The 17,867-nt window shown below is 36.1% G+C and overlaps 1 protein-coding gene across 3 annotated transcripts in view; it reads left to right on the plus strand.

The window, feature by feature from the left end:
- Window positions 1–17,867, plus strand: part of LOC134794909 (paired box protein Pax-6) — a 76,679-nt gene that overhangs the window by 32,483 nt on the left and 26,329 nt on the right. For all 3 annotated transcript variants that reach the window (XM_063766760.1, XM_063766761.1, XM_063766759.1), the window contains exon 4: window positions 6,358–6,571. In XM_063766760.1, coding sequence (XP_063622830.1) covers window positions 6,358–6,571 — 214 coding nt within the window. The remainder of the gene's footprint in view (window positions 1–6,357; window positions 6,572–17,867) is intronic.

Raw genomic sequence — 17,867 nt, forward strand, 5'->3', positions numbered from 1 at the left:
CTGGAAAAGTGTAACGGCTTAATAGATGGGATTTTCATCAAGCCCACGGTTTTTGTCTATGAGATTAAAGCGGAGAACCTCTGCGGTTTAATCCTGAAAATCGATTCAAATATAAAAAAAACGTAAAGATACTTTCTTTACGTTATTCCTTTACTTTTTTATAGCGTAACGTCTTTACTTTTTTTTGCGTACTTGCTACTAAAAATTACTTTTTACGAGTAAGATAAACGTACTAGTGCTCGACATGCTAATGCCCACTAGATGACACCCTACTGTCACCTCTATTGACAATTACTTAAGTTTAAAGATGACATGTACCGGGACAGTGATTCTACCTTCTATTACAGCAAAAACGCCATTCCATGATACTAAGAACCTAAATCTACCTGATATTAAATGAGGCGTCAGAAAGAATTTTGCGTCAGAAGGGCAAAAAAAGACTAGAAAAACTGAAGTATTTTGTAATATTCGTAAACAAAATGTCGCATTAGCGAAATTGACCAAAACTGTCAATAATCCGAAGGACCACCAGCGGCTGGATCTCTAACACTATCGCTCGCTAGATGATCTATCGCCATGTCACGTAATGAGTTGCGCGCGCGGCTCACTTGACACCTGTCAACTGTCAACTGACAGATCCAGAACGAGCGGGGACGTGTTTACTTCCAATCCAATTTAGACTTTAAGGTGCTCGGGATAGAATATGAAATTGATTGTTAGTAAAACGTGACATAAGTTGTTTTGGTTTTGAAATAAGTAAGTGACGCAGGAACGCCCGCGCATCGAATGATCTATGAGAGCTATCACTGCGAAATATGATACGTTAACTTTTAATTAGATAGAGATTTTATCGGTGTAGATCATATTAATGCTAGTGACGTTTTGTAGGGCAAAGGGAACTTGAGTAGGTAAACTAGTTTTTCTTGTTTTTGTTTTACTTGTTGTTTAAGTTTGGAAAAGTTGAATCTATATACAGGTTGTAAAATTTAAATGGGTCAGTGTGGGAAAGTCTGAAACTATAAGACATTCGAAGATCTGTTCTTAGGAACCATACTGACCGATTTAAATGTTTAACAAAAGTAGATCTTGAACAAATTTGTTAACTTTGTTAAGCTGCTGCTTTTCAGACAAAATGGGATCTGCAAAATAAAGTCGATGAATATATTTATGCCTAGATAACAAAAATGTAGCTGTAATGTATAACTAAAATTTGCTACATTATTTTTCGATGCAAATACATATTTTGATGTTTGGCATTTTTGCACACCATTGCCCCTCAGACCAAGATGCCTTCAAAATTAGCAAAATAAACGAAATAATTACACGCAAGGTCGTGAAACGAAAGTGCGATATCGTTTTACGTTACAAAGTCGGCGACACAAACGTTTATACAATTAATGAGCTTTATCTCTACGGTATAAGATTAAATTTCGTGTAGATATTTGTGCCGAGCGTCGTGCCGGTGTCGCGTTACTGCCATGTACGGTAGTTGCCAGATTTCAGGCTTGACTGGCCGTCATTTTCGATATTCGTGACAGCTGTTAATTATTGAACGTGTCAGCTTTGCATCATTATATTGGTTGAAGCTTGATAAGGGCTTTTGAAAGTTTGTGTACCTACTAATATTGTTTATAGGTAAGAAAATTGTAGTTGAAGTCTAGTTGAAATGTTTGTAACAAACTTTAGTAGAGTTATAAGACACTATAACTCCTCAAGTCCTCACAAGTAAACGCACTTATTTTTTTATTGAACGGAATAAATAAATTTATATTTCTTTAATATGTGGTTCATGTATATCTATAAAAATCTATTTATTTACGACTACAGACTAAAATAAAAAAAGAACATTATTCTTTTTTTATTTTTGACTAACACCGTGTAGCGCCCTAAACCACTGTGCACCAAAAATTGAAACTAGCGTAGCCATTGGCTTCGAAAACTTACGATCAAAGTTGTCTAAAAATATATTTTTTAAATCTCTTTAAAGCCCCCTACATACGCGGGGTGCGTGGGTACAAAGTTTTAGGCCCGTTACACACATCAGTGGACACTAATTCGGAGGTCGGGGGGCGAAAGGACATAAGTCCATATTTGGTAAAAGTGAAAGTATCCCATAAATTGTGTTTTTAGAGACATACAGATACAATAGGTACAATATTATAATGAGTAAACGAAAATTGTACGTATATATTACCCCGTTGGATAAAAAGTACTCGTTAGAATGTAGGTTGTATGGAATATAAATGTAACGATAAACGCTAGTGGACGGAATAGACCCTATGACGGAATTAGCCACATTTACCTTATTATGATAAAGTGTTTAATTACAGATTATATAGGTAGAGTCTGTTCGGAAAGAGAAGAGTCGTGAAATGTATTGGGCCCCATATATTCCACGACTCTTCTTTCTCCACACAGATTAAGTCAATTAGTTGTGAAAACCGACCAAAATACAACGACATTTTTATTTCGTAAGCACAAACAAACGAGACATTACATTAAATTAATTTCTATAAATAGCTGACATTAATTAAATTTAAATATTATGGAATTTAAAAAAGTTGAATTGGACAACGGTTAACTTTTTTAACGCTAAACCGATACACAAAACCAATTAGTTAACAATTCCACAAAAAAACGACGGCTGCGTGCGTTCTTGCGTATGATGTGGCAGAAGAATTAGCCCCTTTGCTCAAATAATGACATCTGAGCAAATACGATCACAGATAAAAGAAAAAAAAACTAGAACACGTGCGCTTTTTAAACTGAATATTTTGATTTGCGATTTTTCTGTGAAATTTTCTATATTTTACGAATTGTAAAAAGAACGTTAGAATACGAGTAGGTTTAAAGTACAGGTACTTTTTAAAAGGTTCGATTTTAAGAATGACATTTCAGATTTTCATTCCTAACTGAATTGCAAAGCCCTTTAGGCTTTTTTGACATAAGTGAAAAAAAGCTGTTGAAAACAAAGGAATTCGATTTCAAATTTGTCGTTGAACACTCATTCAATGGCTGTCGATCAAATTTTGAAAATAGAATCTATTAACTTCTATTCCACGTCTCCGACACCTGACCGCTTTCGATAAAAATTCATGAAATAGAAAAATAAATCCTTTAAAATTCGAACACGAACGCTTTAATCTTGCCAGCCTATCTGATTGGCCAGGGAGCTGTCAGAAACAGAATTTGTGTTTTAAATGCACCTCCTATTGGCCGGATTCGAAATTCGAAATGTTTTTGGCGTTTAGAATAGAAGGTCTTTTTTTGTCACGCTATCTGATTGGGGAAGGATTTAAATCCATAATTGGTTTTCCAATCACTTATTAGGATACTAGAGAGTGCGTTGCGTATGAAATTGGGATCTAAAATGACCTTTACGGCGCTGCGTAGCGTGAAACTGGTTCTTTTTTGTGTGTAATTCGGTAGTGATATGTGTGTTCCCACGAGTTTTTTATCTGTATTATAAATATGTCTGAGGCATCAATACGAAACCTGAATACCTAAGCTTTAAAGATTAGTTTTTTCTGCAGCGTTTCCACGGTGAGCGTTGAGTGACTCTGTTATGTATGATAAAATTCATAAAATAATTCGTAGAATCCATTTTTTTGTTACATATGTCTGAAACATACACTCTATATATGAATCTAGACAAAATCAACTTATTTACGATATTTTTACAAATACCTACTCGTACAATGAACTATTTTTATATTAAATGTATGTTACACTAGTAAAAACCCGTTTATTTGACTTTTTTTTACTTAAACATTTTTATTCATTATGGTAGTTTATCTTGGTTTACCTAATGTTCATCTATTTCTATGTAATATATCTGTTATTTTACAAACCTTTTTGCAGCCGGTTAAAAACTGACCCGTCAGGCAAATCTGTTTTCCAGCGCACATTACCTTCCATTAGTGTAACACGGGATTAATGCGGGCATTACGGCGCCGAGTGTACCGTGCCGCTTAAATTCTGCCCGACTGTACCTTTCGCTGTGTTCGGAAAATTTTGTTTGCATTTTGTAGGTTTTTGACGTTTTGTTGCACAGTGGTTATGATGGTGAGACTGGATTGGTCAAAAATATTGTGAAGTAATTATGAGTCAACATACGAATAGTGCAATTTTGCGATATTGTTAGGCATGTAAAAAATGCTCACAGAAAAAAAAAACAATTGTCTAATAAGAGTGACTTATAAGAAAATATATCTACTTACCTATAAGAAAAGAAAAATAGTGCATTCAAAATTATATTGTAAACGTACCTATAAAATGATTCTAGATACAATTTCAAAGGTTTGTGATAAAACAATTATTATTATATAGATCAACTGAGTATCAAAATTTCTAGTCCATAAGAAAAGAACTAAAAAGTAAACATTCTGTGTTCCGTAATAAGCATTTTAAAACTACGAATTTGTAAAAAAACACTTTGTTACATAATACAGTAAAATTTTATTATTTACTATTCGTGCCACAGTACATATAATATTATATGTATAAACATACTACAGATCTGGTGCATAATTATTTTCCATCGTATTTTCACGGAAACGTACGAACGTGTCTTGCTATTTCAGTCAGTCTCGGTACAAAAAGTACTGACGTTGACTGAAGTAGCATGACAAATACGAACATTTCCGAGAAAAAACGAAGGAAAACAATTATTCACTACATCTGTACATACATCCTATTTCAGCAACCTCACTATCGTAACAAAAAACCATCATTCCACCACAAAGGAAACACATACGCAATTTTGTATGCGCGGCCCCCAGTCTATTTCAGCGTTACCATTGGCAACAAGAAAACAGATATTATATCGCCATGCCTACATATAGTTACGCAGGGTTGCCGGCTGCGAACTTGAAATATGTTGAAACCATGACTTTTTAGAAGAAAAGTCATGGTTTCAATAATTTCCAACCTTTTGGAAATATTTGTGTTTAAAAACTCATAAGTACAGAAAAAATCATAGGTACTTCAAAAACTTCAAAATAACTAGAAAAACGACGCCTGTATAAAATAGACTTACATTGTAAAAGTTAAACTAAAAAGTATTTACAAAAAAATATAATAAAAATATTTTACTTAAGAATCTTCAGGATATAGGATCTTTACTTTTTCATAAAGATGTTTCATCTTACGAAAACTATACCTGAAAATTTCTTTAGCTCGTCATTAAACATCATCAAAATTATTTATTTACCCCCAAAATTATTTATTCATAAAACTTTAAGGGCCTGATTTAGTTAAATTATGTTTTATCCCTTTCTTACAAATACATAAGTTAAAATGACAGATAAAGACAAACGATTCATAGCAAATTCAGGCCAGTAACGCGTTTATGAATAACGCCATAAGAGTCTTGGGGTCCGATTCGGATTTTGAAATAGACATCTATTAGACATCTTTTAGACATCACCAAGATACGATAACGATATGTTTAAGATCTAACCTGTCAATTTTGACATTTGCGCGATTCTGGAGATACTCTTGAACGATTTCCACAGGATATGACTTAGAGATCTAATTCACATCTAATAGATATCTTACTCTATCTAACGTAAAAGTGACATTGGTTGCCCGGATTGCGCTGCAAAAGAGAACTAGTTGATATCTAAACTATAACGTATCTAGAATGGATCTAGTACGTGTCGTCTCTTGTGAATATCTTGAAGTTCGAATACGGCAGTTGGTATTCTGTACCTTCTTGCCGAAAAAAATAACAAAACACTGAAAAAACCTTGCCACCTGGGAACCCTGGTTACGTGTTAAAATAGGCATGTACATTTGTGTGGGTCGGTTTTTAACGCATGCGTGGTTTTTCCGAAAGTAGATAGATATTGGGGTTCGGGAGGTGGGTGGGGTCTAATCTGCCCCTTTGAGGGCCCGATTGGAATTTAGTAATCATATTAGATTTTAAATTACACGTGTTTTGAAGTTAAGGGGCCGCAATTTGTTTCCTATTAGAATAGTCGTGTCGTGTAGGATATAGGAGGGATGATTAGTTATGTATTCGTGGTTTCGTGTGCAATATTTTGTAAACAAGATTTTGAGGTGGCATTTATTTTCTTACCTATACATATACTTATCGTAGTAAATAAAATTGGGAACCAATTTTTACATTCATAATTAAATAAATAAGATACCCTTTTGAGAAACTTGTAGGTAGATATAAGCCGAGTTCACTCTACACTTTTTTTTTATTTTGGCGATTTCAGCGACGCTGACGATTGAACTGTGTTTTTTTACGATTGGCTATTTTACTATCAAATTTTGCAACAAATGTTTACTAAAATGACGAATTAATTATACAAATTAGGGCAATTACTAACCCTATTTTTTCCGCAGGTCTCCTCAATAAACCGAGTACTCCGCAACCTAGCGTCGCAGAAGGAACAAGCGGCGTCTGCGCAAAACGATAGCGTGTATGAGAAGTTACGAATGTTCAACGGCCAGGCGGCGACGGGGTGGTGGTATCCTGGACTACCTGCGCCCGCGCCGACGTTGCCAGCGCCGCTGCCGCCCCAGCTGAACCGGCCGAGCAGCGAGGAGCATAAGAGAGGTGAGTATGGGTGAATCAACGTTTTCTTGTCACCCGTTGCCATGGTTACGGTCTCCTGGGTCACTCTTAAAATACTAGTTATTTCGTATTGAAATGAACCCAACTTGAATATTTTGGTACCTAGTTATAAGGTCTTTCCACAATAGGACATCTACTAAGCACGTTTGTAGAGCATGGTACAGCAGCTCTTCTAAGAAACTATGCTACTATTTGTCTCCTGGATGATGGGACAGAATAACAACAAGAAATAGTTGATCGACCCGTGTAACTCACGGATAAGAATATCTAGAGACATAGTTTTTCGGTTTATGTACGAAATATCATTTGATTTTGCCAGCCGCTTTTCGGTGAAGAAAAAACATCGTGAGGAAACCGGACTAATCCCAATAAGGCCTAGTTTCCCCTCCGGGTTGGAAGGTCAGATGGCAGTCGCTTTTGTAAAAACTAGTGCCTATGTCAAATCATGGGATTAGTGTCAAGCGGACCCCAGGCTCCCATGAGCCGTGGCAAAATGCCGGGATAACGCGAGGAAGAAGATAGCTCTGTGTACTGAATGCCATGAATATGTAGATAAGTCAAAAACACGAAGAACCCCGGACTACCCGCACCTACTACGCCGGGTCCATAAGCAGCCTTGTTTTCTTATTGATCAATTCATAAGAAGCTATTTTATGAAACACGGGACCGTTAGAGTAGGCAAGGCATACTTATCTTTTCTCTGAATGTTTTCTTTTTCCCTCTTCTCTGTTATTATTTTTATTCAAACCTTCCCGTTTCTTATGCCTTGTCTTGTAAGATAAATAATCCTGCTTTGTGTACTTTCCTACTTTCATATCGATACCATCAAAAATGTGTAGCCTAATATGAAGCAAAATATGTACTATGTAGCAGTGAATGTCTCTCGGACTAGTGGGTGTTTTGAAATATGGTCTTCTTCCTCGCGTTATCCCGGCATTTTGCCACGGCTCATGGGAGCCTGGGGTCCGCTTGACAACTAATCCCAAGAATTGACGTAGGCACTTTTTACGAAAGCGACTGCCATCTGACCTTCCAACCCAGAGAGGAAACTAGGCCTTATTGTCCGGTTTCCTCACGATGTTTTCCTTCACTGAAAAGCAACTGGTAAATATCAAATGATTTTGAAACATGGTAATAATACAAAACATCTCCATTTGCACTGAACGTAACTAGACTAACTGACGTACGAAGACCACATAGTCAATTTGTAAGTAATATAAAGCTATCCTCCTAAGGCCCAAGGTCCTACCTATAGACTTATTCAGTCCGATGAAATTTAAATCATATTCAATTGGAACAGAGTCGCATTTCTTTTGTTTTGTACGATATTCACACAAAACCAAAATCAACTCTATTCTTTACAACAAAGGTTCAAATTTTAGTGGCAAATTCTGGATTTTTCATTTTTATGGGGCCTTAAGAGGCTATACTGACCCTTCTCACCTCCATTGTTCCAAGTTGTAGCGATTTCAGACCGAGTTTAGTCGTTAATGTACCGTGAAGACAGCTCTCAGACGCGTCGACATTATCTAATACGAATGTACAGTGCTCAGATGTCTGGCAGTAAGGTTGATGTGTAATATAATATGCGGTAAAGCCCGGGTTGCAACGACCGTGTCTACACGGACTGATTAGTGTAATAACCACTCACATGATTGATATTTTTCAGTGACCTCTATTATTATAATAAAATAAGGGTGACAGCTGTTAGCTACAGTTACCAAAAGCATGTGAGTGGATATACAGTAATTTAGCTGTCTTTTAGAGATTTGTCAAATTTTCAATACAAAACAAATAGACATGTCATAGACATCTTTTCTATCGAGCCAAACTTTAACCTTTCAAGATTTCGATTGGAGTCTGTCCTTTTAAATATAGTCTAGTTTCCGTGTGTTTTTTTTCATGGCGTTTGTCCATGGTTAAAACGTGTAAAAATTCAATATTAATACGTACAATTTGTGTTAGCCCCCTGTAATGGTCGTGAACCGACACTTGCACCCTCCTTTGCAGGAATTATCGGGTACAAGCATAAAATAGAAACAGCATCTTTTTTCTTAAACTGTACCTAACAGTCAGCGCCTATATGATGCTGACTGTACAATGATGAACGCTAAAATTGATCTTTTTTTTTTAGTTGAACGGCAGGTTTTGTCATGGCCTACATATTTTTAGTGACCTAAATTCATAGCAAAATTCTCGAGCAGCTTGTATTAGTCAATAATCCTTTCTATATTTATGTAACAGGAAAACGCCAAAGTCCCTTTGATGTAGACTTTTCCCTAAAGATTTACAAAGCCTATTTCGCCAACGGAAACGGAACTATGTCAAAACTTTCGCGTCAAAAATAAAACGGGTTCTCTGCTGCACATTGGATCTTACGAAATATTAATGCTGCCTTTGGGTCTAAACCGTTGTAAAATGTTGCGAATATCCGCATCCGACGGCAGACTTATATATTCCTGAAATGTGGGTTCATACCTACTGATTGGAATTGGTTTCATGTAACTGATGTACATCTTGCTAACATAATCTCGTCTGCCAAGGTGTTTCGGCAGGAAAGGCCTTGGCAGACTTATATATTCCTGAAATGAGGGTTCATACCTACCGACTGGAATTGGTTTCATGGTGGTATCAGATGGGTTAGTGTACGGTAACCGATGGTCATCTTGCTTATAATTTCGTCTGCCAAGGTGTTTCGGCAGGAAAAGCCCTGGCAGACTTATATATTCCTGAAATGAGGGTTTATACCTACCGACTGGAATTGGTTTCATCGTGGTATCAGATGGGTTAGTGTACGGTAACCGATGGTCATCTTGCTTATAATCTCGTCTGCCAAGGTGTTTCGGCAGGAAAAACCTTGGCAGACTTCTATATTCCTAAAATGGGGGTTCATACCTACCGACTGGAGTTGGTTTCATGGTGGTATCAGATGGGTTATTGTAGGGTAACCGATGGTCATCTTGCTCACATAATCTCGTCTGCCAAGGTGTTTCGGCAGGAAAAGCCTTGGCAGACTTATATATTCCTGACATGAGGGTTCATACCTACCGACTGGAATTGGTTTCATGGTGGTATCAGATGGGTTAAATTAGGGGTCCTGGTGGCCACCTTTGAGAGCGTCTGCCAAGCACTTCCGGCAAAAAAAATACTGGCAGACTTCGCTTTTCTGTGTCTACATATAAATTTCTAACTGCTGCCATAACTATTATTTCGGTATCAGATGGGTTAAATCAGCCCCCTTTTTCGCACCGGAAGTGGCCTTCTTTTTCGTACTTTCGGCAAGTTCCGCCGTGGCAGACTATCGAATTCGGTCTTAGCATCACTTTTATGGGAAACCATTGTGCATTTCATCGCGGTATCAAGTCGGTTAGAAAATTTGCGGCCGGCTCTTCTACTAAAGTCGGTACAGGAACGTCTTAGCGGCAGCGTAATAATGTGCTCGGTAATTTCGCCATTACCTATTACGAAATTGTCTAGATCTAGAAAAGTCGGCCAAGTTACTGTTTATTACATACAACGCACCTATATTCTTGCTCAAATACTAAACGTATCGTTTTTTTTTAAACAAAACTTACTAATATTCGACGTTTTTTAAGTAACTAATCTTGACATCCGCGGATGTGAGCCTTTAAATATCCGCATCCGCATCCGCGGATGTGAGCCTTTAAATATCCGCATCCGCATCCGCGGATGTCAAAAAATCTGCATCCGCAACATCCTTGTTCTAAACACCGCCCTCGCTCAGGGGGAACTTCAGACTTGCCGAGATTATACCTTTGCCTCTTTTGTGTTTTATACCTGCTGTACGGTTACCATCAGTTTGTCACTGACATAAACGTCGTCGAGAACGTAATTTACTTTCTATACATCTCGCTCGCACTCGCATATTAGTGCAAACGGGACGTATAGAAAGTAAATTACGTTCTCGACGGCGTTTATGTCAGTGACAAACTGATGGTAACCGTACTGGTACGGTAGGTATATATGCATGTTATGACTTCAAAAACAATGTCTTGGGAGGAATTGGTATGGAATTACTTGTAAGGATTTAGTCTGTTATGCGAAATAAGGTGATACAATACAGTTTTAGTAAAGCTCCTAGAATTTATGTTATTGTGTAACAAATATTGCCGATTACAGTATATTCTTATTAAGGTCTTAAGAAAACGTGATTGAGCTATTCTCACGTACTTCAATTTATCAAAAAACTAGACCTTACTACATCGTCATCATCATCATCGTATTCTATATATGTAAAAACATGTCGAGCAATCTCCTATAATATATAGTGACCCGTTTTAATTTAAATATATATCTGTGTTTCACGGAAGTTATGTTATTGAAATCTACATCGAATTAAATCCCTACTTATTTATATTACAATCTGACTAAAAGTCATTTTATTAGTTTCTTACGCCAAGTATATACATAGTTTTTCAAGGTCACAGTTAAGACAAAATAAAACCCAGCAGTAAGTCCGCATTAGGTCGCTGACGTGACCTCAAGTGACCGTTGACAGTCGACCCGACCCAAGACGCAAGTCAACTGCGACCCGAACGTGTCACACATGAGCAAAGGGCCCTCCGTGTCGCACAAAGGGAAGACAGTTCAATTTTAAGGGAGGTTTTAAGGGAACGAGAAATAGTTTGGTAACTAAGGTAAGGAATACTTTAGGTGGCTGTTTGGGGAGAAGTGGATGGGTTAACTTTAGATCGAGTGATACTTAGTTGAAAAGCAAAGATTTTATAGTATCTTGTTACATAACTTTCTTATTTTTTTTATTGTTATCCGTTCTTTTGAATTGGCAAAAAGAACTTAGATAATTCACAAAGCATATTCTCGGAAAAGTAAAGTTAGGTACCTAACGAAACAAACAGAAGTTTTAGTCAGCTTCCACTTTTCTTTGCACTTTTCACAGGTATTTTCATGCGTGATTTATTCAAAATATGTCAAAATATGCTTGCATTCACTTTTTGGAAGACGAGACAAATATTTACGCAAGAAAACATTGAAACTTCGCGATGAACATATTTTTGTAAAACTGTCACAAAACTTAAATATGAAGAAACCAAACGCAACTCCATATAAACTTTGACAGTTATCCTATTTCTTGTTTTAGTCTATTTCAGAAGCGTATTATTTTCGGTCTATTTTTTGTTTTGCCTTATCTATGCCAAAATATATTTAACCGTACAACTATTTTTCGAAAGAACGGTATAAAATAAATAACCGACTTCTAAACCGCTTTCTCACATGTCACCGATTTCTCATATTTTATAGGCGTCTTTGTGTTACACTTGTTAGAATTTTTTTAATGTAAAATCAAATAAAACTAATAAAATCGCTTTATTTTTTTCATTAAATTGACTTAATGATTAACAGTACTCGATTTTTTTTTGAAAAACTTACCAAATTTTTTTTTAACACTCAAAGAAACTAAACGCACCGCCTAACCGTCTGACCCCACGTCGTCGACTTTTCCTAGCACTTTTCCGAGGCGTTGTTTGGCGCGTGACTCGAATACTACGAGTAGCTCCGCCGACTCGTTTCTGGAGTTCGCTTTGTACTTCGGAGTTTCATATTTTTAAGCGTGTTATGAACTTACAAAGTATTCGAACTCGAATACTATGTAAATCAGATAATCTGGTTGGAGCGTTGTTGCATTTGTGTGATTATAAAAAATGTTTGTTTCTGAGTTATGGATGTTTTCTGTGTATTAAAGGACGATTTGTGTCAGATTGAAAAGATGTAATCGTTATGTGTTTGAGCAGTTTTGTAACAAAATGATATTTTGGCATTTTATTTGAAGTAGGTACCTACACGTTTGAGAAACTTAGTTTACGTCTATATGGAAATGTTAATTTTTTTAGCGTGTTATGGAATATTCGTATAAATTTCAATTTGGAACCTATCTTGGAACAAAAACATCGTTATTATCAGGCTAGAAGTTCGAAGCAAAAAAGTTCTTACAATACCATTTTTTTTCTCCTTAACTTCTGTATAAAAATACTTTCTTAAATCAATATACCCCCCTCCCCCCCTATATGCTTATGCGGGTGGGGGGGGGGGGAAGGTCCCCCCTTCTACTGAAATACGTAATACGATGACGGACATGTAAACTACGAGCCAATAAAACGGGACATATAAGCGGGTACATAAGGGCACTTTTATTGCCCCCGGCTCGCTGGCTCGGACACGACTGTTTTTATTAAAGCTGACTGTACCGGTATTTAGTACGCATTTTATATACACGGCGATTAACGGGAGGGGTTTAATTGGGTTTTTAAATTTATTTGTTTTTTTTTGTAATATGTTAACTATGCTTTAGCTACTTGTGATTGATGTATTTAAAAAAATTATTATATTTAATATCCCTCACAAATATCGATTAAATTTTTTAGATTTGATATTTTGTGATACAGGATTTAATAGGTTTAAATATGTATAGGATCCCGCAAATTAAATATGTAGTTCATTTATGGCAAAAATCTATAACATTTTTTTAGCTCTATCGAACATTAGGATCTAACAAGATTGAAAGCAAGATTGAACCTAAACAAAAAGGTGAAAATCGCGTCTTAAATAATTGATGTAATTTTCTCTTTTAGTATGAAAAGTACCTATTTATTGTTATCTTATATAACGCAATTATAACCTATGAGAGTTCGATATGTTACATACATAATCTAAGCCAAACTATCATAAGCCACTAGTCAATAAAACTTAAAAACAGCTATATTCCTCCCGCTCGAAACGTTTTTAATATTCAGCGCAGCACGGATCGATGACTTCAGCCAATGTGCCCACTGTGCACGCAAAGAGTTCCCAGTGTTGCTACACGCAAAAAACTGGACAAAATTCCGCCCGATGTCCCCAGTGTCGCTACATGCAAAAATAGACGGCTCGATGTAGACAAGAATGGAGCGTAGAATGCCCGATTATGTTTTTGTATTGTATTATTTGCTATCGTAGTTTCGTAGGTAGTGACTTCCACTAGTAGCTATATTGCTACTGTAACTACACATATGGGAACTATACCGGGAAATCACAAATATATACCTATATATATGATAAACTAAGTCCTCGTTGATAATAGTAGTTATTTATATTTTTCAATATTAAATAGGTTGTAAGTACAGTTGTAAGCCTTTTGTACAGTGTGTTTTCTTATGTGCAATAAAGATTAAATAAATAAAAAAATAAGTCTAACTGTGTAATATATTTAGTTAACTTAATGATATGTATTTGTTACATAAAAGATAATGTACAAGACTTACATTTTATCCATTCGATTTTGTTGTTGAAACAACCCCAAAAGAGCTCATTACGAATAACTAAAATTAATATTGTATTCAACAGAGCCGACTTACCGCAAACTAACTGTTGAAATAATAGATTTAAAGTCAATTTCGACTATGCAAAATATTACGCAACATTTGCACAGTGGTCCGGTTAGTCCGTAATAATAGCACAAATTGTTTGTGCACACGTTTAGAACAATAATGGCCGCGGCGCCCAGTGGTGCGGCCGCAGCTCGGTTGGACACTAATTGACTGATAGCTAACTGAATTGTGATATTCAATGGATTTTTCAAAGCATAGTGCAAGTCCGGATTGATTTTTGCTTGATGGTAAATTATTGGAATATTTTTAATAGTTATTCGTTTACGGTAGTTACCTTACGTCAACTTACGTCTATCTTGGAAATGTTCAAATTATAGTTCTATATAAATTATATTTCGTTACTTTACCGATCAGCCAATATTTAATATAATAAAAAAAGTAGACTAATATTTATTGTCAATTTTGATCGTATGATAGCCCCGAGGAGGGTTGTTAGAAATCAAGTCAAAATGTCAAGCGTAAACGATGTGAAATTGCGTATAACAAAGTTCATGCCCTCTTAGCGCAACATAAAATATATATATTTATTTGCCGAACAAGCTTTTTATAATCGCTGTCTCTATCTGTCATTTTGACATAACAGTTTATTAAAGTTCGCTAAGTTTTATGAATAAGGCGGTAAACATATACGTCACTTGATCACTTTTAGCCATGCATTAGCAGAGGACGCAAATATTTGCGAGCGATCCCCGTTCGCCAATCATCCGTGCGCTACGGACTGGCTTCCAGTAACTAGTCTGAGTCTAGAAACTTCACTTGTAGTGAGAAAAGCAGGTTTTGTTGAGCACGAGGGTGTTCAACTTGTACATTTCTAGATTACAACATAGGTATTGAGGAATTTCGTAAGGTTGCGTGTTACTTTTATTCGTTAGAAAAATGGGTAATGTTGAATATAAAAATACATTACTTGTATTGGTCTGTTTGAAATTAAATTAAATGAAATTTATTAATGTATATTGAGAACATATTATTTTTTGTTATTTTTTTGTTTTGATTTAATTGTCTTTTTTTGGGTACTACTACTGTACGTAGATGTTTAGTGGCATATAATAAATACCCTTTTGACGACTTCTGTGTAAAACGTTATGTACAGTCAACTGTAAAAATATGGGTGCACAAATCATCTCAAAAATATGTCCCATAGCTCTTATGTCAGCGGATTAAGAACTATGGGACATATTTTTGAATAAGTTGGCTACACCCATATTTTTACAGTTGACTGTACCTGGCAAAAACACAGTGCTTATATAATAAGCAGCCAAAGTTTCGGAAAACATTTATGTATCGCCCGCTTGATTACAAAATTATCCACAGAATAAAATACAGGCTAATCGTACATTTACGGTTGTTTTCTGCAGTATCTATCAACCATTTAAGAAGACCTCTTCCTAAGTGTTGTTGTACACACACTTAGATGGGCGCCCAGGGATCTAAGTGCCACGTTAGATCGGCTGACAGGCCCTACGGACTATTACTTAGGGACAGATAATGGATAGTTTTAACGATTGTTAGCTAAATGGGATCAAATGATTGGTTTTTATGTTGTTATTTTGATTGGAACGTGTATCAGTAGGGTTGGTTAACAAGAAAAGAACAGCGTACCTACACCACACACGCGCACATATTATTCCTAGAAAAGTCAGAGGAGATTCAGTTTTCAGAAATAGTTCGTTACGAAATAAAATACTAAGCCATTTGAACCATGACATATATGATTCGAATGAGTCCTGTGATATCTAAAATCTTTAATATTAGATCAAAAGAATCAAAGTCACAATCAGAAAATTTAAGTGTGCCTTTATATTTTTCACGACGGTAAAATGCTTCAAGAGCACACTTTACAAGTGTTCACAACGTGTTCTTGTAGCATAGACACTCCAGCAAAGTCAATTACAGTAACCAACCACATTTAGTAGCAATCTGTCCAACGCTGCACGCGATAGCAGCCCTTAACACAATGGATTAAGACGGAGAATGGCGTGGAGTTCTATAGAATGAAACCACTTTATGGAGTGTTCAATTAAAAATGGGTATTGTTTCATTGAATATTAAATGGTTGGAATGGATTGATAATGAGGGGGCTGTAATGGAACCCCCCACTTGATATCGATAGTTTGCCAAGGGGCTGTTTCATAGCACCTGGTGATAATAAACTTAACAGATTATTGCACTGTGGAATATTTAGAAACTTGCTGGACAAAAAATAATTAGAAACTTTCGCATTTTTAGTAATTGTCACTCATTATCGAATCGAGAGAAAAAATACTTGAACACTTGTTTTTTAAGCCCCTAATAGTGTAGTAAAATAAAAAAATGATTTTATAGAATATCGTTTAGGTAATTCTAGTAATTGAGATGAACCCAATTACTAGAATTACCTAAACGATATTCTGGCGTACAATGATTCCTAATGCCCTGGACAGTATATTAGTTATTCTCTTGGGAACATGCAATTAGGACCAAACAAACAGTTATTAGGCCGTTCATTATTTAATCAAGGAATATTTAATTATTAATGCCGTTGAGATTTAGATAACGCTATGCTACTCGTATAACTTTACAATAGTGCGGAACGCTGTGATAATAATAAATCTGCAGATAGACAAAGTTACATAAAATACGAGATTTTTCTAATACTGATTTATTTACTTATAGGTATTTGTGAAATTGGCCCACCAAGAATATTTTCTTAAATCTAGACATAAGGTCCTCAACATATTTCCCATTTGTTTAGCTATCAAAGTTAGGAAAACAAAAAAAAAGTAATAGAAAAGAAGGGCCTTCATAAAAGGAGTGTACCTGTTTTTAAACAACGGCATGTACAAGTACAACACCCCTGTAGTTGGAGACAACTATAGGCTACGGTGACCGCATACCATCAGGCTGACAAAACGTAAAACACTGAATTCATTGGTCCAAGTTTAAGCGTTGCCTCTTTCTTTACCGAATATAGCCCGTAAAGAAAAAGTAGAGCTCAGGACAGACGCAGCCGAACATTTATTTGCGGAAGCGCGGCGAATTAGCCGAATCGCGCCTTGTCCGGCCGCAGGGACGCTTAGAGGCCCGAGCAATGGCGACAGCGAGTTTAGAAAAATTGAATAAAATAAAAGCTTAATTACATCGTCATGTCTTGAAAAGTAAATACATACATAAAATATTTTACTAAAAAGTCGATTGTAAATACGTGTTATATTAGTTTCACATTTAATTTGAAACTTTAAATAAAGTGCAAGTGTAAAAATATTGATAACCCCTAAAATACTTTTCCTACTTTTGCTTAATCAGGATTTTTGTTACATTTTATACACAATGACACTTAGGGTCGGTTGCACCAAACTGTCTGTCATCGTTAAAGCGGTCGCAAAAATTTTTGTATGAGAAATTTCATACTTCACTGCTGTTTGACGTTAATCAGTCTGTTAAATGTGGTTGCTGCAACTGGGCCTGAATCTTATTAGAAAAAGGCATTTATTTCTTTTGCCTTCATATATTGTTTAGGTAAGCGATCTTATCACTAAATATATAAGAACTATTAAAAATACATTCATACCTTTTTTGTGATGAAAAATATTCTGCGCATTTTTTCATCAAAAGTGACCACTGTGTATGTATACTTATTTTTTCTACTTTTCCACATTGACCACCACAAGCCCCACTGTCCGCCTTCGCCTATGCCTTTACCCCGCGCAAGTGACAGTATCGATCCCACATAATCGCCCCCCCCCTCCCCCCCCTCCCCCCCTCCCTTATTCCCACCAATTTTTCCTTCCATTTTCCTCCCACTATTATTACAATAGGGTTGTTGACATATATTTTGAATTGTATTACTAAATCTAGTTAAATAGATAGAAAATGAGCAATTTATCACAATAAAT

Source organism: Cydia splendana, chromosome 11 (genome assembly GCF_910591565.1).
Source record: "Cydia splendana chromosome 11, ilCydSple1.2, whole genome shotgun sequence".
Classification (NCBI taxonomy): Eukaryota; Metazoa; Arthropoda; class Insecta; order Lepidoptera; family Tortricidae; genus Cydia; species Cydia splendana.